The sequence below is a fragment of the Sinohyriopsis cumingii genome, unplaced genomic scaffold (assembly GCF_028554795.1).
Source record: "Sinohyriopsis cumingii isolate HCF-2022 unplaced genomic scaffold, ASM2855479v2 utg001110l, whole genome shotgun sequence".
In the NCBI taxonomy this organism is placed as follows: Eukaryota; Metazoa; Mollusca; class Bivalvia; order Unionida; family Unionidae; genus Sinohyriopsis; species Sinohyriopsis cumingii.
Genome location: NW_028315961.1, coordinates 436781 through 460980, shown reverse-complemented (window position 1 = coordinate 460980; position 24200 = coordinate 436781). Strand labels below are relative to the sequence as shown.

At 33.9% G+C, this 24200-nt stretch overlaps 1 protein-coding gene across 1 annotated transcript in view; it reads left to right on the top strand.

Moving 5' to 3' along the window:
* Nucleotides 1–24200, top strand: part of LOC149772828 (hemicentin-1-like) — a 212041-nt gene that overhangs the window by 67296 nt on the left and 120545 nt on the right. Inside the window, exon 7 of the mRNA XM_089947228.1 lies at nt 16828–17118. Coding sequence (XP_089803354.1) covers nt 16828–17118 — 291 coding nt within the window. The remainder of the gene's footprint in view (nt 1–16827; nt 17119–24200) is intronic.

Sequence of the window (24200 nt, the reverse complement as noted above, 5' to 3'; positions counted from 1 at the left end):
AAGATTTTCAAAGAATTATTTAGACAAAAAATATATAAAATGGAGCAAAAAGAATTTATATAACATCCAATCATCAAGGATTGCGAGGCACATCTGATGTAATTAGGCACTGTCAACGAAAAAGACCAGTCTGTAATGACACTAATACTGGTTATCTCAGATTTAATACTTTAAGGGAATAAACATTATTACCCCCATAAATTTGTATATCAATGTTATAATAGATTAATTGAAAAGGGTCTTGTAATCGATCATACCAACTTCAGTATACTCATAATTCCTTGGATAATTTACGAGCTGTTACACAGAGTCAAAATTTCAAATTTGGAGATAATGTGAGTTGGAAAAAATTGCAAATAGATCAGTTAAATCTGTAAATAAAGATATACGTAAGGAAATAATATTTACATTGAGCAATGGAGCTGGCCAGACATTTTGATATTCACCTGCGCTCGGTACAATATGTCAGATAATATTACCAGATCAGCATTTTCGAAGCATTATAAACAAAATATAATATTTCAGTATATCCCGATTGTGTTAGATACAAAGAGATGAAGGGAGATAAATATGTCAAGCAAATCTCTCTCATGTAAAGTAATTAAGTAGATACCCGGCTTGTTACTGCGTAATATTATTTGTTTGTGTCATCACTTAGAAAATAATACCTGTGTTGCAATTAACATAATTTAGTAGAAGAAAATATTTTACTTACCTATTTACTTCCATGAATGCACTTCCAGACTGACACCACAACAAAATCTGGCAGTCTTTTAAAGCATCCCAAACGTATTTTCTGGAATGATTTCGGAATTTCTGAAAATAACTCGTTGCTATATATTTCTGTTTGGGAATTCCCAAATGTATTTCCTAGAACAGCTTGGCGATTTCCAAAATAACCCGTTACTAAGTATTTATGTTTGGGATTTATCAAAATAACTCATTACTACGTATATCTATTTGGGAATTTCCAAACGTATTTTCTAGAATGGCTTGGTAATTTCCAAATAACTCATTACTACGTATTTTGTTTCGGGAATTTCCAAACGTATTTTGTAGAATGGATTGGGATTTTCCAAACATTTATTCCTAGAATGTTTTGGGAATATCCATTCATATTTTCTATAATGGCTTGTGCCGCTATAAAAGGCATCCATAGTTCTTTGTGACCCATTCAGAATGTGTATTCGTGGAAGTAAATTGGTAAGTAAAAATATTTGTTTTGTTTTGTCTATACTAATACAGTTATTATGCCGTCCTTAGACTTAAGATTATATATAATGCTGTAAATATGCTGCTATGTGTTATGTAATATTTTTTATTTTAAATATATATTTATAATATAATGAACTATGAATATATAATTGATATTGTTTCTGCAATTAAAAAATAAAACATGAAAATATATAAAGATGAATTAAATGCTTAAAGATTTGTGATTTTGAATCATTACAACAACGAAAATTTGAAGATAGATATACAATACCAGCAGAATATACATTCATTAAGTTGGTCCAACAAGCTATATTCCAATCCTTGGCTACGGTCAAAGATACAGAATTTAAAAATTTGTATCTCTCTGACACGCAATTGAAAACTTAGATCAGAATTAGCTAACGAATATGAAACAACAAGAAAAAAATATTAACACGCGTGTGATGCAAATGAGAAAAATTATGTCTGAATGTAAAAATGAATGCAGTGTCAGTAATTGTGAAAGGAAAGTTATGGTAGCGAGCGTTTCTGGTGTAACGGATTGTGAAAATGAAAACAATCACAAAGTTACCTGTGATAATAAAAGTGGTAACATAATATAATATTTATTCAGATTTAGATTATTTTGAAAATAATATTTATTCTGATTCAGTCCTATAATTAATATGTTAAGTACTATATGCCGCAACTAATTATGAAGTCAGCCCTATAATTATCATCTTAAGTACTATACACCCCAACTAATAATGAAATCAGTGAAGAATAAGATTTTTATTTTTTATTCTGATAATAATATTTATTCTGATTATAATATTTATTCGGATAGTATTTATTATGTCATTTTGCTTTTAGTAGTATTTTAACAATTATGAGTACCACATGCCTGATCAGATTATAAAATCTGAGTGATTTTCAAAATTATGAGTACCATATAATCCATCAAATTCAATAATCAGTAGAGAATAAGATTTTTTATTCTGATAATGATATTTATTCTGATAATAATATTTATTCTCAAAGTAATATTTTTTTATCCTGATAATAGCATTTATTTTCTGTTTTTAGTATGATTTTAACAATTTTTAGTCATATATGCCCCATCAAATTATAAAAACTGACTGACTTTCATGATTTTAAGTATCATATATCCCATCAAATTATAAAATCTGGCTGAAATCTGAACGAGAATCAGTAAAAAATAAAATTATGTAGTAATGTATTTATTTGTTCTTTTTAAGGGTGAAATTATTATGTGATTTTTTTTATTTACTTTTGATGAGATCTTTTGGTATTATTTTGAGTACTGTTTACTCCATCAATTTGATGAAATTGTTTGACAATCTGATTTAATTGGGGTAAAACCCCCATCAATTTGATGAAATTGTTTGACATTCTGATTTAATTTAGGTAATATACCCATCAATTTGATGAAATTGTTTGATAATCTGATTTAATTTGGGTAATATACTTATCAATTTTTGATGAAATTGTTAGTTTATCTGAAATAATATTATCAACAATAAAACCAATAATGAAATTAATAAAAGTAACATTATAAATGAAATTGAATAATAATCTGAAAACAAATGGGTAGTATATTCATCAGTTTGATGAAAATGATTCAACATCTGAACAATTATGGGTAACGTGCCCATCAATTTGATCGAAATTGTTTGATAATCTGAAAAAGTCTAACTGATTACCATTAAAATATAACTGTTATGATATATTTATTTATTTATTTATTGACACAGTCAAGGATGAAGTTATTATTAGGTAATTTTTTTTTTGTTTTGTTTTCGATGAGATTTTAATTATTTTGAGTATGATTGTATCCCATCAATTATAAAATCTAACTGATTTTTTTGTTATTTTGAATATATTATACATAAATCTGAGTGAGAATCAGTAAAAATTATGTTATATATATATATATATATATATATATATATATATATATATATGTTGTATATATGTTGTATATATATATATATATATATATATATATATATATATATATTGTATTTACCCTTATCATAGATGTTCAAGTGATTGATTTTCAATCGTGATTCATAATCAGGGGAAATAATATATAATATAGCGTGCTAGTGCTATTTCTTTCGCTGGAATTACAGTTCGAAAGTTGACGCTACATTCAGGATTGGTTGAGCTTGATGATAACATTCTAGTTTTTTACTGAGTTGTGTTAACGACAAGCTGCTTTAGTAACTCGTTCGATGTTGAGATAATTATTATTATTATTATTATTATTAGTATCATTATCATCATCATCATTATTATTATTATTATTATTATTATTATTGTTAGTATCATTATTATTATTATTATTATTATGATCATTTAAACCGGGATTGGATTATATCACAGTCACTATTTCTTTTAAATCTTAAACATCTCTGTGAACTCATTATCAGCAATTTTTCCATCGCTTAGTTAATTTAGAATATGCTAAAATTGATGCGTTTAATTTTATTATATACTCATGTAATTTTGTATTTGTATACGTGTATATTTTTGAGATGATATTAAGAACAACATTAATTGTTGTTGCAGCTGAAACAAAAATTGTTACAATTGCTAGTGATGTAATGGTTATTGCTGATAGTAATACACTGGTTCTAGTGATAACAGCAGACGCTAAATAAACAATTATGTCAAAGACTAATATAAGCCTGCGAGATTTGTTTACTTTTAATGTATACTCGTCAACGATACTTTTTAATTTTGTTTGCCATTCACTTGCTAGATTGTATCTGTAATGTTGAACGTTGATTGGGTAGCTCATTATATTTTAAGTAGGTGGTAGTTTAGCAACTAATTCAAGACACTAATAGTACAACACTGGGTTGCGTTTTTCTTCCGGTTCCATCACGAATGTTCCCTCATTGTTTTGATCAAATACTAACACATATCTAATAAGCTCGTTAATTGGAACGTTGTGGTATTGTGGTAGATATCACGAATGTCGTAGTACCAAGTACCGAGAATCTGTATAAACCGGTAACCTCAGCACGATGTTTTAATGAATTTATTAAGTGGTGACCATAATGTTGATCCAGATGCTGACGTATATACTACATTGTCGGTAATTTTTGTCAGATAGCTTAATGTTGATGACTGGTGGATTTCCCAAAAAATCGTTAATGGCACTATTCATGTTTCTACGAACATTTAAAAACATTTGTACTTGATTAAAACATTCAGATGTAAATGTGGTCATTTCATCATTGATTGTCATTAACGAGTTCATCATTGGAATGTTGCTGTCATCGACATATTTCTTTGTTATTGCGTCATCGCTTGATTCTGGTTCTCCAAGACCAGTAATTTTAGTATTATTCATATTGAGTGAACCAGTCATTGTATCACCTGTGGCAATCAAACGATCATTGATCTCTGTTCTGATCATGTTGTTATTGCTGTCTACGTTTCCTTTTCTTACCACATCATCATCTGATTTTTGTTCTCTCACATTAATAATTCTATTTTTACACATAGTGAGATCGCCATACAAAATATCTCCATTTTTCTGATGCGTCCATCAATTACTCCTATGATTAATATAACTGATTCCTCTGATTTTTTAATTTTATCATTTTTAGTAATCTTATGTTACGTGTTTAGGCTCGAATAAACAGTAATACAAGAAAGAGTGAAAACAACAAACTTTTGAAAATATAATAATTTATTTCCCTGGAAACATAGTGTAAAAATGAAGAAAAAAAAAACTTACGCTTTTAAGCATCAGCTCAAAAAAAAATAATCCAAGAATATTCCACGACTAATATTTTAGAAGTCCTAGTAATAAAATGTTCTAATCTTTTCAAGTTCGAGTCACAACAAAAAATCCAAGATGGAAAGTTATGAAGTATGTTGTATCCCATTCAATGGTGTTGTCTACAGTTTATTATATATACACAATAATTAATCAAGCGGTCTTGGAAATCCCCAAAATATTTTTTAAGAAATGTCTTTGTTCAAGAGTTCTGTATGAACACAAATATTTTCAGAGAAATGAATTAATCTTTTAGAATCCGAAAAATTAAAATAAAATGCGAAATCTCAAAACTAGTCACAACAGAAGAAAACAACTTGTCATCAAGTGTTTAAAAGCCACCAAACTCTATGCTTTCTCTCTCCAAGCATCACTATTGATGCTAAGTATTTTGCAATTTCGGAAATGACTAATTGCAAAATAGAGGATCATGTCATCGTGCTTACACGTCAAAATCACGTAGCTCCTGTATGTCCTTAACAATAACCAGTCATTTTACTCCGAAAATATAAGTTATTTACTTGACCCTCAATCAGTGACAGTAACTAAGTCAAACATTGAAACAGTTTTTACAGTATTAGGTATTTAAGGAAAGATTAAGTTCAAACTGAATTTTCTGGAAAACATCAAATTCATAGTAAACAATATTAAATTATATTGACCTATAAAGAAAATAAAAGGTTCCAAAACCCCAAAATAATTGAATCAAATCAAACACACATTAAATCAAATATAAATTTAATCAAATACACGTAACAGTAAACACCACTAAGTTATCTTCTGTCATGTCTGTAACCCTCAGAATAAAATCTGTCAACGGGATACTTATCTTTAATCGTCCTTGTTTGTCTTGAAAAACAATGACTTCATGTTGGTCCACATTTGCAAGACTCAAAATATTAGCGAGTTCATCCTTGACCTCGAGAAGGGTTACATATTTAGATAAGTGACCCTGAGGTTTGTCCTGAGTCTTACTTGACGTTATATTTTTTCTTTTCCTGATATGGATATGCCATCCGATTCAGCTAATGTTTGATTTGCAGCTTGGTTTATTATTTTACTTGCAGACATAACTTTAGTGCTGGATAATTTTACAATTTTAATCGTGCTAGTCTATCCTTGATGCTTTACTAGCAACATCACCAACAGCATCAATACACTTATCAAGAACAGCGTCAATAACTTTCATTCCGAGCTGCTTTGCAATCGGTATTGCTTTTTGGGCTATCCTTATAAATTGACGCTGAACAACATTGCAGATTCCATCTCCGTAGGCACCATTATATGTAGTTATCGTGAATTTATTACCCTGACCATTACAGGTCGACGTTGAACATTATGCATAATCATCTTATTTTCATGTCACTGATCTAATTGTATGCCCTCTATCACTGTAATAATCATCAACGATTTCACTGATGAGAGACCAATAAACATTAATGCCCATGATACCGCCTGTAAAAAATCGTTGACAAATATCAGCTGCTTCATTACTGATTTCTGGGGAATTATTACTTGCTCGTTTTCCGCCAATCAGAATTTTTAGTCGCTCAGCATCAGCAAAGACGTTACTGGGACATGGAGTAATAAGACCACTTCTTTGAGTGATAATACCACTTCCAGTTGCTCCTTCTTCCCCACTTATTGGTTTATCTTCTCTTTTCGTCCATACTCTCAAGACTGAATTTTCCTTTCTGCTCTTGCTTTGACAAGTTGATTCTTCATTTCTTCCTCTTTTTGTTTCCTTTCTTGGATTACTTGTTCAATATACTCATCTACGTTCTGGTTAAAAATGTCAGACTGATTAATATCTTCCTTAGACCTGATATGCAGAGTAGAGTATTAGTGGCGACATGATATATATCCTTAACCCAAACAGATTTTTAAAAGGTTTTAACATATTCGGACTTTACTTACCTATCTATATCACGATATCTGAATGCGACAATATTAACTAACTTGTCTGGGTTAACGATATCGGCAATATATTCGGCTGAAATTTATTGATAATGATAGTTTTAACTTTAAGAGGAGGTTGAACATCAGGTTGTGGTTGAAAAGTTTGATGGGGTGGTGGTTGAGTTGCTTGAAGACGCCAGCAATATCAACAGGCAGTGTATCATGTGCTTTTTCAGCCGCCTTAGTTGCTATAACAATTTTCTTGGTTGGTTCAACAATTGGATTAAATAACTGATTGCAAACTCCACCTGAGACTCCTGGCGTACTTGTTGTTGCTGCTTTACATCATCACGAACATGTATATATTTCTTAATTGACTATAGTCTCTCACGAGGTAATCTAGCTGTGCAAGATTCCATTATTGATATAATAATGATTTAGTTACACATTAAAGCAGCAGGGTGGGTGCCACTAAAAATGAGTGTCCCGACGGGTAAACAAAAACACGTATTAAAATGTAGAACAAAATGAAGTAATAAAAAACTAACCCAATTAGAAAAACTTTCGTGTTTTGGAGGCTTCGGTTTGACATTATTACACTTATATTTTTCATATTTTTCATATGAAGCTTTCATTTTCATAAATGGTCTTTAAAACACGTGGTCAGTTCACCCTCTCTGTGTCAGGAAGTTTGGGAGTAGAAAGTCAAGATTTAGTGTGATGTGTTATGGCAGGTGTGAACTCCATTTAATAAAGGAAATTCAATATGCTCCCATTAACTATCCTCGAGGATGAATAACAAGACGACGAAGGCAATGAGTATGCAGTTAAAATAATTCTCCCTACAGTGAAGCTCACATGATGTTTCAAAATCCCATGCTCCATAGTAGGGGTGGAGTGGGTAAAGAAGAAAACCTCCGCCATCTCTCTGCATGCCCAGATGGAGTTGCCACATCATCTAGCTCTGCACACCATCCTTTCTTGCAGATTCACATATGATGAACACCATGGTCTTAATAATATGGTTGTGGCTTACAATTATTTTGACATCAACTCGGAAATTCAACCTTACTTTATGAACAAAATTGGTACAACATACTGTGCAATTACTCTACATATATAAAGGGCATTCATTCAATAGTGTTATAATACCAATCATAAGAATAGTGTCATTAACCCAATTGACTGAAATAAAAACTATACTTTAAAAGTAATGTGTGATATTTACATCCGCAACCTTGCAGAAACGTTCAAGATGGAAACTGTAACTTCAGTTTAGAAAACTATAAAACCGGCCGACTGAACAGTTTGCATCGACCATCATGATATGTACTTCCACATTGCGATTTTTCCTCTGTACAAAATGTTTCCAGTCCTCAGTCAGACAGGAAGTATTTCATTTCCTAGCCATGCAGTTTGGTGTAGCCTTTGCAACCAGGACTTTTACCAAAATCATGGGAGTAACAGATGTGCACTTGAGATACTAGAGGATTCCATTAATCCAGTCTTTGGATGACTGGCTATTACACAACATAAACCAACGATTCCTATGTAGGAAAATGACACAAATGGGACTGATTCCAAACCTAGAGAAATCAGAACTTGTTCCCTATCAAGATTACTTGTATGTAGGAATGAGTGTTCTTACCTCCCTTGACCAGGATGTAGATAATTAATTATTGTTTATTTATAGGTATGATGCGAAGTTTTGAACGATATCTGAGGTGAAACAGATACAATTGCAGCTTTGTTTATGTTCCTAAACCTTATATAGCTACCTATGTTTTACATGATTTTTGGAACCCTGACCATCCATTTTACCTCGCTGCTGTAACTTACGTGCGTACACCTGGGCCAAATGTGCAATGGTGTTACGTGCACCAGTTGGTGCTTGAAAGCTTAACTTAACTTAAGAAACTTAGTAACAGCCTTGATATAATTGGGGATTCCATTAATCCAGTATTTGGATGACTGGCTGTTACACAACATAAACGATCCCTATGTAGGAAAATGACCTGCTGTTTGTTTGTGGTGACACAGATGGGACTGAGAGAAGTCAGAACTTGGTCCCTAGCAAGGAAGGAATGAGTGTCCTTACCTCCCTTGCCTAGGATGTAGATAATTAATTATATTTTGTTATAGGTATGATGGGACGTTTTGAGTGATATCTGAGGTGAAACAGATTCAATTGCAGCTTGGTTTATGGCTCTAATCTTTATAAAGCAAGAGAGGCCATACAAAGTAAGGATAAAGATCCAAAGAAAAAGCAACAAACCCAAAATTGATGATGCTGTAACTGATGACGACAAAAAACTGTATGAATACTCGCTTTCGAGCCCCATCACACAGACAAGTTTGCTGAACACTTTATGGTTTAATAATACTTTTCACTCTGGGGTATGGGGATAGAGAGAAGAACACAGAAACATAATGTGGGGAGACATATCGTTAAAGCAGGATTGCGAACGTAAACTAGAATATTTAGAGTTTAACGAGAGACAGACGAAGACGAGGACTGGAGAGGACACAAAAGCAAGATTAATGAACAACCAAAGATGTACGCTATCCCAGTATTTCCAGATAGATGTCCAATAACTACCTACAAATGTTTTACATGATTTTTGTAACCCTGACCATCCATTTTACTTTGCCGCTGTAACTTACGTGCATGCACCTGGGCAAAATGTGCAATGGTTTTTACGTGCACCAGTTGGTGCCCAAAAGCTTTACTCGCTAATTAAAAAAAAATGGCTATGAATGTAAACGTGCCCGATATAGCTTCTAAACGCACTACAAACTCTAGCGTGAGAAAATATCAGTCAGAAACTAATATAATATAATTTTTCAGAAACTCAGGTTATACATATCACTGGCCACAAAATTCCCAACTCTCTCAACAACTACAGAAAACTTAGTAACAGCCAGAAATGTGTTATGTCAAGCACCCTTTCTTCCCAAAATTGTTCAATGTTCTCGTTGTGCCCCAGTTGAATCAAACATGTAGATGCAATCTTTGATGACAAATGATGCACTTACCAGCCAGATGGAATCATTTATCTGTCCACACATTATACCAAAATCAAATTTCCCTGTAGCAGATCATTCCACTACTAATAGCAACACTTGCCATATTTCCAAGACAGAAAATATAAATTTTCCAAGAAATTGTGAACTTGAAAATTCAACATGTGGTTATATGGTACGGTCTATATTTGGAGGGTCTTTCATACAGGGTGGTAATTTTGCAATCAATATTAACTAAAACACAAACATGTAACAAACAGTTTCACCACCTCCAAAGAGAAGGAGTCTTATATACAATAGTGACACCGATCTATAATCACCAGTGAATAACCCAAGCAAAGAAACTAGTGTTACATGTAACTTTTCGTTATAATAATAACCTATACTCTACAGTAGACGTGTGGGCTCAGTATCTTCTTCAGTTTTCATTCTTTACAATATAATTTTTTAAATTGGCACTATTTATTGTTAAGTTCATATAACATACATAAAATAAAAGTGATAATACCTCAATACTATGCAATGTTTTTTGCTGTTATTTTTAATTTTTTTTTGCTCTCGCATAAAAACTGTGTACTTGGGATGACACGGTCACCCCACAGTCCTCATTGACATATTTGTATTAATGCACAGTAAGTAAACATTTGCGCGTGAACTATATTGCACAGGTGACACGTTCTTTTTTTTTTTTTAAAGGAAGTTATTTGGTGAGAAAAAGAAAGCCTTGAGGGGCAAGCCTTGAGGGGAGACAAATAATATAACCCCTTGAATGGGATTTCCTTGTAGAGGTGCAAACCTCAACATAGATTTTATTATTTTCTGTCAACACAGATGTAATCTAGTTCACAACATCCCCCAGATTATATGCCTTTATGCTTGACTTGACTCATCTCAACCGATCGGTCCACAAGGCAAAGTTTTCATGCAAAGTTGCTGATTGTACTGCACAGGCTGGCGATGTTCGACATCTAAGGTAGATGATGCAAAGTGGAAAATCTGATGTGATTGGTGTGCCAGGAAATGTTGTTGCTGACCCTCTCTTGCTGCAGTAGTGGACATTCTTCTCTTTGTGAGGAGCGATCTTGTTCAGCCTATATGTTACAGAGCTGCCATTGCAAACACTCTTACATTTTCAAAGGTCAATCCTTTGATTAAAATCCTGACTTAATAGGATATTATAAAATATTTCTAACTACAGACACCAGTGTCTTGCTCGTTGGTACCAAAATGGAACCTTCCATGTGTTTTGTACACATTGTCAAAAACACCTTATGAAAATTTTACACCTAAAACTGGTACTTGATTGAGATTAGAGAAGAAGCAAGCTAATTGATTTATCAGTTGAGGGAAGATGTTTTCATTTCAGTGGAAATTATGATCCATTTCCCTTTTATATCAATATGGTGTCCTTGCCAAAAACCAACTTCCATTAGTAAATCTCCAGTCGGAGTTACATCTATGCTATGGATCATCATTGTAGACTTCTTTGCCCAGTTTGAGCATTTAGATTCCTTTTAGCATCTGGTAAAGGGAGAAGGAAGGGTAGGCACATGCTTTGTCTACCATTAGGCTGTTCAATTGATATTTCAGTATCTTGATGGATGTCATAGTCCACAAAATTAAGGATATTGCTACTTCCTGGGCATATTGCACCCATTTATCTGTAAGTTATACGAGGGCTGCATTTTGGTCTTGACTCATAACCTTCTTTGCTATTCACTTTTGGTCATTAGCAAACTAGAGCCAACATATTTTCTCTCTGGGTCTGATCATTGCTGCAAAAAACGCGACCCAGACAACTGCCACCCTTAACTAAAGTTGACGGCTTAAATTAGAAGGTGATTAATTTTTCCACATTTTCCTCTTTTCACAGTCCATCAGACACCATCCTTACTGACACATTCAGCTTAATAATAGTGACAGGTGAGCTATTACTGATGTTTTCTATAGTTGTTTTATGGAGTAATACTAATTTTAATCATGTAATAATTACCTGTCATGATTGGATGCCCTGCTTCCATCCCACATTGATACACTTCGTTAACCAAATGGCCTGAAAAGACTGGATGCTCTGTAGAGCACAAGCTGAATATATATTTCAGACTGTTTTTGCACATTTTTGGAACTCTGTGGAACAGGAAGTTAGTGCATTTAGCAAGGATGAGGTCTTTCCATTTGGAAAGGAAAAGCTTAATAATAGTGGCAGGTTAGTATCATATAATTAAAATTAATTTTCTCCCCAAAAACTAAATATTCATATAATCCCATTATAAAAGCAAATGTTAGGATACATATGGAGATAATACTAACAAGCAGAATGCCCTTAATTTTGTTTGGAAATTGAAATCCTTGAACTTTGAATTTTGATTATTTTTCAAATTGAGTTGAGTTCTGATTAATTAAAACAATTAATAAACGTCCAATTTTACCATTAGGCCCTTAAGTGTGTCTGCTAAGTAACACATGCCATTTCAATGGCTTCGTACAGTAGAAATGCATCTTCCCCAAGCTGAAATTAACATGATCTTTTGATGCTATTTCTAGTCCTTGATTTCAGTAAATATCAGCTGAAATCAGGCCTTTATTGGGCAGAGGTCATTTCATTTTCTAGAAGGGAAAAAGTGTATCATGGTTGTAAAGAACATTCAAGATCCATCATTTAAATGGTCCGTCCCTTACAGGACATTAAATCAATCTTCAGCTAGTTGAAGATTCTGCATATTCAGCCTTGTGTCTCAGCTGTTGTTATAAGGACTAAACACATGGTTAGCATTTCAATGTAAATTCTGTATTTTCAGCTTTTTTTTGTATTTTAACATAAGCTTTTATCAAGTTGGAACTTACTTATTCATATCTTAGATGCTTAATTTGTCTTAGGAACAGTATTATCAATTTATACTTTTTGAGATAGGCTCAGCAAGGTGTCCCTGAAGTTGGTGCATTCATTATGATTTCGTTGGAGTAAAAGGCATACAGTTATTACAAAAGAAATTGATCAACCTTTCTAAATATACGTGTACTGAATATACAAATTATTTGTCTAATTATGCATGATGAAAATAAAGATGACTGATCCTGCAGATTGTATCATTCTTGATATATTGGTCTTTCCATAAGTGGTGTTCATTCACTGGATGTTCAAATGTCAATTAGTTATCTTGATCAGGGCATCTACGTAGCCATTGACATGCATGTTGATCTACACTAGTGATTTGTAGGTATTTATCCCTTTCCTGCAGAGCGATATAGTGGAGTGAAAGTGGACATTACATCCTCCACCACAAAATATGGGGTTTTGAAAAATCGCATGAGCTGTACTGTATCGCAAATCATGAAATGTGTAAGTCAAGTGTCATGTATCTTTAATTCATCTTGACTTGTGTATTTGAACTTTGTGATAAAGGTTACAGATTTTGCCTACATGACTATTTTCATGCTTTTTTTGTAACTGATTTTTTAATATTTGTAAGTTGTAAAAGATGTTTACTACAATTTAAGTTCAAGGCCTGGCCTTGATTATGAATTAGTGAAATGTTTCATTAGAAATTATCAGTTTTACAGTATATTCTGCTGCATCATAGGTCAGGTGACAGCTTGTATATAAATAGAGGTTTTGTAACTAAGTCTTCGTGCCTGTTTAATATCAGTCTGTGGAAATCTGTGATCAGAATTTGCTGCTGAATTCATATATAATTTAATATGAATGTGTTTGAATTATTCTTTGGAATTACACTGTGCTCATTGACATTTTGGACTTAAACATTAATTCGGGAATACATTCAAAGAGATTCTGAATTACATCATAGTAGTTCGTCAAGACATTCAGGACTATTTTAATTCATTTGGAACATTATATGCTTGTGATAGGACATTTATATTTATTTAGGACTTAATTCACAATACCGTGTCTTTTGAATTTTTCACTTTTTACTCTAAGGAAAAAACTATTTGTTGAATTTTATTTTGTTTGTTGGTTTTACTGTCTTGTTACTTATTTTAAGACCATAGAGTCATAGCACGAGAGACATTTTTGAAATTAGATTTCAGACTATAGTTCTGATACTTTAAGAACTGTGAGAAGTATTTGACTTCATAATGCACTTTTTTTCAGTAGGAGATATTCTTATTTAGTTTTAATCACATTTAGCTTCATTTTAGCAGATATGCTAATCTTTTATAAAACAAAATAGTATCCGTCAACGCAAATATAGTAATACTTATGTCTGTCCATTCTTTCTTCCAATGGACACTTACGAACAAGTAGTAGCAGGTAAAACCTTCGAATGAAACTTGTTCTCAAATATTTTGACTTTTTCTGTTTCTGGTCGATTTTTGAAATAATTATGTAACATGGCTGTTTTCAAGCACCTGTTGGCAAACATTTTACCATTTACCCTAAAATATAAGGTTTTTCTTGGTTGTCTAGAATTAGGAATTGATTTTTATTTTTTTACATTTGATTAAAAAACACATTAAGTATTTTCACCCAACTTCTACCTTGTATTGTTTAAATCTTAACTATTTTGCAAAATTTGGAATAATAGTGCCTAGTTTCTTTCAAAACTTGTACTAGAAAATCTGGACCACTGGTCACCAAATAGATGTTATAATAACAAAGACCTGGTCCAGCTGCCAAAACTGTACTACATATGGGTCACAGTTGAAAATAAATTTTAAAAATCTGGGTCATTGGGCTAAAAGGTTTACTAAAAACCCTAGTCACCTATCGTTTGCTTGTTGTGTGAGGCACTGTTTTTTAAAACTGTACACCTCTGGCTGCCAGTCTCCGAATTCCACTTTTTCAGTCCATTGACCTCGGTTTATAAGAGAGTGAAGCAGTCATGAAGACCAACACCAAATATACATACGATAAGAATCAAGCACCTATCCCCAAAAATGTTATATAAATAAATGATACAACACAGATTTTAAATAGATTAGTGACGCCTCTTTGTTCTGCAGCCAGTTTTAGTGCACAATTAGATACAGAAATCACAGATCCAATTTTGAAATAGAGCAGAAAAAGCATATTTTATCCCTAGGCCATTATATATTTTTAATAATTACTCTTAGGTTTAAATTCATTGATAAAATGCAAAGACATCTATCAGTCTCTGATATGAAACTAATACAACCATCAGACTAGACAGCATATTGTGCAATAGTGGACATTGGAAGTACTTATATTGTATATCTTGCAAATGTCCTATTAACATCAATCTATAAGTTTTGCATATACTTCCAGAAATAAAAAAAACACAGTATGAATGAACGATAATATTATCATCTTCATCTAGGGTAAATTGATAAGTTACTATAAATATGTTGGTAGGAATAAGGACAAAATAGATGAATATGTAGGAAATAAAACAATTATGTCCTAAAATGAGATGGGGCCACTTTGTGTTTTATAATATTCAGTTAATAAAGATGACAAAACAGGATGGATTAGCTCTTTCAACAAGTTTGCAGTGGATTAACAGAAGATGGAGTATTCACTTCTATGTGATAGCTATATTAGAAGGGCAAATACAAAGCCAAAAATCTGTTATTGAGTCTGAATATACCATTTAACCCTTTACCTCATACAAGCGTCTTTGGACGCCTCTACTCCATTCGCATGGAAGCGCCTTTTGATGCCTCTGCAAGATTCGCATAGAAGTGCCTTTTGACGTCTGCTGTAAACATCAGCCATTTTGAGCTAGTTTTCGTAGCGCCACCTTCGGGGAAAACCCCCCATTACATACTACATTCATTTCTGCGAATGACAATCACGTCAGATCACGTGGTCGCTATTCATGCACTGGTCGATATCTGCTATTTAAAGTAACTGGGTTGTAATATCCACTCTCCAAAATGGCAGCCGCGGATTTCATTCAGTACATACGAAATTTTCACGATTAGAATAACAACCATGAAAGATTCAATAAATTAGGTAAAGGCTCTGATATTAATGTAGGCAGCAATTTGTTTTTATAAATTATCAAATTCAGATGACTTAGTGATATAGACGCACACGAAAACCTTGTAAATTTCGAGTATCAGAAATGGCAGCTACGGTTGGTCCCGCGGTCTCACGGACATGACGGTGAACGAGTTCTCTCAAGATTTTGAAGCACATAAAAAAATTCTTCTGTGGAAAATAATTACACAGCTATAACAATCAGACATTACTCTTAAATTTGTCCACATATAATATATGTGTACCAAAAATGTAAAATGGTTAAAATTGTTGTTAAACGTAACATACACTAAATTGCTTAACAGTTCACAGGCAGGATTTCATTCAGTACTTACAAAGTTTTCACGAGTAGAATCACAACCACGAAAGATTCAGTAACTAAGGTAAAGGCTCTGATATTTATGTAAGCAGCAATTAGTTTTTATTGATTATCAAATTCAGATGACTTAGTGATGTAGACGCAGACGAAAAACATGTAAATTTCGAGTATGGAAAATGGCAGCTACGGTCAGTCACGCGGCCTCACGGACATGAAGGTGAACAAGTTCTCTCATGATTTTGAAGCACATAGAATATTCTTCCGTGAAAAATAAGTACACAGCTATAACAATCGGACTTTACTCTTCAATTTTTCCATATGTAATAGATGTCTACCTAAAACGTAAAATGGTTAAAACTGCTGTTAAACGTTAACACCACTACATTGCTTAACAATTCACAGGCATGCCTATGCGGATGCGGTCTGCTAGGTAACAGGTGTTCTATTTATAGCGTGCTGCACTTGGTCACTATGCTCTATGAGGTAAAGGGTTAACACACTGCGATAAATGCATCGATATTTGATTTTACGTGAACTTAATTATCTATCAGTTTTCAATGCAAAGTGTTTCAGTCAAATTCCTAGTATCTGTTTGTTTTTATTTATTCTCAGATCCTCCTGACAGTCTCCCCGAGATTGATGGGCGAATCAGTGGATCAAGTTTAATTGTCATAGAACATATATCACAGTCATTGACCTGTAGAATAATTGGAGGAAACCCCCTGGCCAATCTCTCATGGATCTGTTTGGGTCATATTGGCATATCAATAACATCTGGACAAACTGTTGTCTCAGAGATAATCTTAGATGTTGACAGAAGTGCTCAGGATCAAAGGTGTACCTGTCGAACCTCACACCCAGCAGACAGAAACAAGGATGTTTTTGTCTTGTTACAAGTGCACTGTAAGTATTATATTTGTAATATTCATCATTGTGTATAGAAAGCTACTTTGAAGATTCGATTTTCATTGGATGGTTAAGGTCATAGTCACATACATGTTACTTTACTTGGCCAAAGCGAGATATGACACTTCTCCATTACGCTCAAAATTGAACTGCTGCTTTTTTGTATACCATAAATAGCTAATCTATTCCTGTATAAATGTTAAGCCATAACTGCTGAATACAAAGGAATTAAAATTTCAGTAGACAAAAACAAACTGAAGGAATAAATATCATGAGGATGAAACATATTTGAACATATGATAAAGATGGGGGATGTAATTGCATCTAACTGCACAAGGAAATATTTCAACTTGACATATATAACTAACAATCTTGTTGTGATAACCATTTCAGGCTGTCTCTCAATCTGTCTTTCATATAAACAAAGGTCAGTAACCTTTGTGTATTCATCATTGTCTTTGTGTAGATCAGTTACCTGATTCAGGAGCTATGTCTCTCCAACTCTGTCTTTGTGCAGTTTCATCTATTTCCCTTGCAATTAAGGACATCGTTTGCTGCACATAGCTTAGAAACAATTCACCCTACAGTCTAATCAGGAATGCATGTATATATGTGGAAAACAGACTTCATGTGGACTATCAACACACTTAGACCTTCCAGTAATGTATATTGTCAGAGCACAGATAACAATGTCCACTCATTAGAATAGTATGTTATATACACCAGTAGCCTACACAAGCAGGAAACTGTCTCTTCTTGTGTTTTGGTGACTGCAGGTCCCAAGCAAAGACATTACGGCACACTAGGAAATGTGCCATCTTAGTAGGGATGTTGCTCTAAATGCTTCCAAGGTTATTCTAGAGTACGGTAAGTTTCGCAGGAAACAGAGACACTCTTCGGTAGTTTTACTCCTGCTTGTGCCATCGTAGGAACTCACCAACCCACAACACCTCGTCTTTGCATATGTTGCTGGTCTGCTGATAAGGCCAAGAAGTGTGTTGTTTCAGTCCGTCCCTTGTGTCCCTCTCAAACATTTGTAAAGAGGTTGCAACCCCTAGAGTCCCAGAAGTTATTTTGTCATTTCCTTGCTAGATGTGTTGGCCATATAGGCAAAGGCATGACGTCAGTTGGTTCCTCCATTTTTCCTAATGACGAGTGGCATCGTACGAACTTGCTTCTGGGTTTTCATTGAGATTTGATGCTGGACAGAGCAAGCCAGCCTTATTAAAAGCTTCACAAAACAAGCATGTCTTGGCAACAGCTTATTATAGTAATACTTCATTCTCTGGGCTTACCAAAGCAAGCATAAGCTGGACATTGTAAGCCAGCCTTAGCAGAAACTCAATATTTTATTCCTGTCATGGAAGTTGCACAATGCAATCCGGTCTTGGTGGAAGTTAAACTGAGCAGTCTCAGCTTGGAGGGAGAATGATCTAACTTGGTTGGGCATTTTGTGGCACAGCAATGGGAGTGGGTTATTTAGTGTTGAGGCAAATGGAGTAAAGTGCATTGCCCAAGGACACACCACAGTAGCTGACACATGGTGGTCTGATGGTAGGATTTGAACCTGCAGACTTTCAGTTGTTTGTTTGACACTCTAACCACTTGAGCTGCCACAGCTCCTGGTGGAACCCTGGCATAACAAGCCTGACTTGGCTGAGATTTACCATTGATGGAATCTTAACACAACAATCCTGCCTCGTGTAGAATTCGTGGATGCCCCCTCTAAATCCTTCCCCATATAGATGCATACATGCATTTGGCATATTTATTATTTTGTTTTTCACTAAATTACGCCTTACGCTTGCTGGTGTATGGTTTACACATTTTCAGCGTTTCCCTCTCCCAAAAATATAAATAAGTTCTTTTCTCATTTTTATGAATATTCCATTAATTCTGCAGAGATCATAGTGTAGAAAAGAATGTTTCTGTCTTTCTATGACATAAGGATATATTTGTCCATAGACGTGCATACACTTTCCTAACAGTATTAATATTTTCTATTTATTGCAGCCCTACTATTTCCAAGAAACATGCTGGTTTCCACTTTCAAAAATTTGACCTCAGATTCTTTGTAATGATTCATGTTTGCTAGACAACCAATACATAGTATGCTAAAGTTCATGACAAATGGCTTTTGTACAAGAATTCAACAGTCCTCTTTGTACTTTCCTCAAACTATCCTTTTAGTATATTTATAAGGATTGTATGGCTTAGTTGGGCCCATTTTCTAATTTTTAATCTTTGCATGCTGATTCATTCTTCTAAGTCATATTTGGTACATAACCAGTCTGTAAGTATCTGGCACTAAAAGTCCAATTAAATTTGATTTTAGTCGATGAGTGTGTTAGGGCAAATATGTTTTTCAAATAATTTCAAAGCTTGGTTAAAAAAGAAAAAAGTAAGAAAAAATCCCATGAATCCTCCAAAGATGAATACATGAATGACATGTTACAGCATTCCAATTAGGGCAGCATCACACCCATTGCAGCCTGAGTACAAATAATTTTAATATTTGGTGCTAAAAGTCATAAAATGGATTCTAGTCAGTGTGTTGGTTAGATACTTTGACAGCAAGAAGGGCAAAGTCAGGAGAGTTTTTATTTCATTACAGTAGATAATTCCACTGGAGGAAGCATTTTGATTTGCTTGATACTGTTTTAAGAAACATAGGTTGGCAGAACTCAATGCGTTTTCAGCTGATACTGAATTCATAAAGAGTTGCATCCTATATTTTAAAAAGGTCTCCATAAGTGCCCATACCAGGTTGTCCCTGCCATTTGATGCACCTTGTTGACAATCTTACTGTTGGTGCAGAAGCAAGAGAATTCACACATAATTCTAGTCTTGAAGGTTAGAGATTATTATGCTTAGCATATGCCTATGATTACCTGCTCCAGAAATTCCCATATGGAGATGAGATGCTTTTAAATGCTTCATTTGCTGATGTAACTGAGAGGCACTAAAACAACTTTAAATGTGTAAGATTCTTTGTCAAAAGATATCCCTTTCTATTGCAACCCTTCTCTGCCTTGGATCATCTGGAAGGAGAATTCTAGAAGCATCAAGTTGGCATCTGATCTGACAATATTCTTCATACTGACAGAGTTGATGTGTAGTGTCACCTTATTTCCCAGCTAAAAGACCCAATCACTGGAATATACAAGTTTCCTCTTTGTCAGGTTATGAAAGGAATATTGGTTCCGTACCATTCTAATGCTGGCTTTGAGAGATTGTTAAGTATGTTAACAAAACTAAAACTGAATTTAGATCCAAGCTCAGTAACCCAGTAATTTTTGTTACTGGTGTGCGAAACATTCATGGTCTACGCTCGTACAAAGTGTTTTCAAATGCAACATGACAGGCTGTTGCTTTCTAAAGTTAAAGCGCTACGTATGAAAACTTGAGCAGTAAATTATGTTAAAAGACCATATGGGTAAAACGATCATTTTGTACAAATGTTGATTTAATTTTTAGCATGTTACATGTAGATTCCTCTTTTTCTGCTGAGATTACTGTTTTTGTCCACTTGGATAAAATTTTTCTCCTCGTCGATGGTTTTGTATTTATGTAGATGGCTGGCTGGAGCTTAGGATATGTCCCCTCAATAACTGTCTAAACATCTGAAGGCTTCAATTTAAGTTTTAATTTCAAAATGAGGTTTGTCTGGTTTTCTATACTAAGTATCCAATAGTCTACATATAAATGGGTGTTCTGTGCCAATTTTGTCACTGCGTGAAATTGAGTGGTCTAGGATGACTCCGTTATAACATAATATTATGGTGGTGGTGGGTTCTGACTTAGTGTGTTAAGGCTATGTTAATTGTATAGCAAAGATGTCAGAGGATATTCCTCCTTGATGGCCTGGGACGTGGGATAGACTTCCTACGTTTCCAGTAGTGAAGGGGATGACTTGTCAGAGGTGTTAAAGCATGTGAAGGAGGCTATAACGTATGTGAATAATGATTTGAGTTACATGCCCAAGATAATTGTTTCCGAGGACACCGGAGTATGAGGAGGATGAATGGATGAATCGTAATCACAGTCATTGGAGACATGTGCAGAAATATAAGCAGCATCAAATACATTAAAACATTTTAATCTGTCTCCATTTGTGGAGATGAGTTTTTCAAATCTGAACAGGTGCTGGCTGTTGTTTCTTTTTGGTTGTATTTCCAGCTCGTAGAAAGAACCTTTGGTGGGTTCTCCCAACATACATTTAAGCGTATATGTGACTGCCATAGTTTTGGGGATAGTATCGACAACAGATACTTCTCGTGTCCAGTTATGTGTGTATCCCATTCTGAAGGTGTTTGTATATGCTGATTCTCACGTAGTCTCCTACTTTAAAGATTGCTCTAAAAATAAGGCATATGTGACCTGCTGTTTTCTATCTACTGAACATGCTTCTGTTGGAGTCGTTTTAATGCTGCTGTTATGTATATTTATTTTAGTTTAAATTTGTTCATTAAATGCTATTGTAATGCAACATTATTTACTGGTATTGACCATGTCCAAAATTGAGTTCATTTTTGCTTGTCCTGATTGACTATTTTTTATATTTCATTTATCTAAACAACTGAACGTAGCTTCAGTAGATTATATGAGCTGATTGACTGAGTTATTATTCAAGTAAACAACGCTTGCTTTAATCTGTCTCAGAGTAAGGATCATTGAGTCAATGTCATACATGAACTACCTGATATTTATTATGTGTCAGCATACTTCTATTTTGTCCAGAAGAATGAACCCTTGATCCACATCTGGGAATCTGTTTTGTGCTTTAATCAGTCGTGTAACTGATGTTATGATATATGTTAGTTGGGCTTATCATATAAATCTTTCTTTTGTATGGAGGAATTGTTATTTATATCTGATTTAATTTATATTTATTTGTAATTTTATTGATTGTCAGCTTTAAATTTGGTTTATTCTAGTATATGCTATTATAATATAATCTTGTTTACGTGATTTGGATTTTGTTTTAAGAAAATGGTTTGACCTTGATTCTTCAGTTGTAAATACCTAAGGCTGACCTAGTTCCTGGCCTGACCGCTCCGGTGGCCTAGTGGTTAGAGCATCCGCCTCAGATGCGGGAGGTCGCGGGCTCGATCCCTGGCCGAGTCATACCAAAGACTTACAAAAATGGTACTAACGGCTGCCTCGCTTGGCGCTCAGCATTAAGAGATTAGTGTTAGGACCGGTCTGCCCGGTGTCAGGATAATGTGACTGGGTGGGACATCATGCTACATGTCTGTGACATGATGCCCCAGTGCTAGACATCACTATAAACTGCCACATTGCAGACATCGTAGTGATATGACTGAAAAATTGTTAAAGCTACGTTAAAAATCAAAATCACATCACAAAATCACAGTTCCAGGCCTTAATTCAAAATTAATAACAGCCCCGTGAACAAGTCCTTATTTTATTTTTATTGAGAATAATAAGGGCATGATCGAGACTGTATTGGATACGTGATCTGAGACTTGTAAATAGTTTTGGTGGAGTAAACAGTTTTTCTTTAATTCATAGGGTAATATGACTGGTTTTCGTCAGGGTCATGTTAGGAATATGTGATGTAAACAAGGTCGCGTGACCCTCAAATGAGCATATTTTATGCAGTAGGTATAGTTTAATGCAGATGCTATGATAAAATTTTCTCAGTCTGGGATTTTACTTTACAATGGAAAGTGTTTGTTTGTGACCAGTTTTCGAGATTTCTAGCTACAATTTTCTTCAGATGATTTAGATTTTAAAAGATTAATTAATTTCTCTGGAAATAGTTTGAGTGTTCATACATAATTCTTTGACAAAAATAGTTTGTCAAAATTTTCTTTGGATTTCCAACACCGGGGTGTGATTTCTTGTGTTTCTACAAGGAACTGTAGATAAAACACTATACAGACTACATCAAACGTCATCGTCTCCCATCTTGGATTTTCCTAGGACTCAAACTTGAACTCATTAGAACATTTCATTGCTTGGACTCTTAAAATTTATTCGTGGATTATTCTTGGATTACTTTTGCATTTGATTCTTAAATCCATAAGTTCATTTTTTCATTTTTACATTGTTTTTCCAGGGAAATATATTATTTTGTAAAGTTTACAAAGCTTGTTGTTTTCTCCTTTTCTGTGTTGCTGTTTATTAGTGCCTAAACACGTAACATAATGTTTTCAGAAATTACATTGGAACTAACAAAATTTATGATTAACAAGTATTAGTGCGATGAGTGAAGTTGTTTCTATTATAATATTAGCACATCAGATGCTTTCCATATATTATTTTTAAATAACACATGAATGACTTGGTTGTTTTTATTATTAACAGAGAGAGAGGGGGATTACTTTGACATATTGTATAATTCTTGATGAAGTTGATACAGTCTCTGTAATTTAGGAAAAATGGTTCTATGTATATTTATGTCAGAAAATGTGAACTGACCCAGAAAAAAGTGATAGCTTGACATAAATGCTGGTGGTATACAATGTAGCAATCCACATTAGCAAATGCATTTGTTTTAAGTTTTCTCATGGTCCTGCTCTCCAGCATTTGCTAGCCAAACCAGACATTATTTTATTATATAGTTCTTCAAAAGCTGGTAAATATTTTTGTCATCATCAAAAGATGCACACATTAATAAAATACTGTTATGTATATTTGATTTAATTGTTTCCTTGTTAGGTTTGATTTTTTAACTCCATTCCATGTTATTGCTAAGCAATTTTATTCAATGGTTTTGACATTGTCCAGAAATTTAAGTCAGTTATAGACAACTAATAATAGAACCTCTGTGTCTAATGCTGACCTAATACATGACCTTGATTCAGAACCAATAGTTTCTAGTGAACAACTTTTAATATATATTCTTTCTCAGATTATGATTCCTGAAAATGGAATCAAGGCCATATCTGGCCTACGTGTCAAATAACATGTATCAGTTATGTTTTTACAGAGGATTGACCCATATCCAAGAATCTATTTTGTGTTGTAGCTAAAACTTTTATCAGTGTTTTGAGAACTAATAGTGTTTAGTGCCGTAACACTTGAGAAGTTAAAGTGTTTTATGTTGTGAA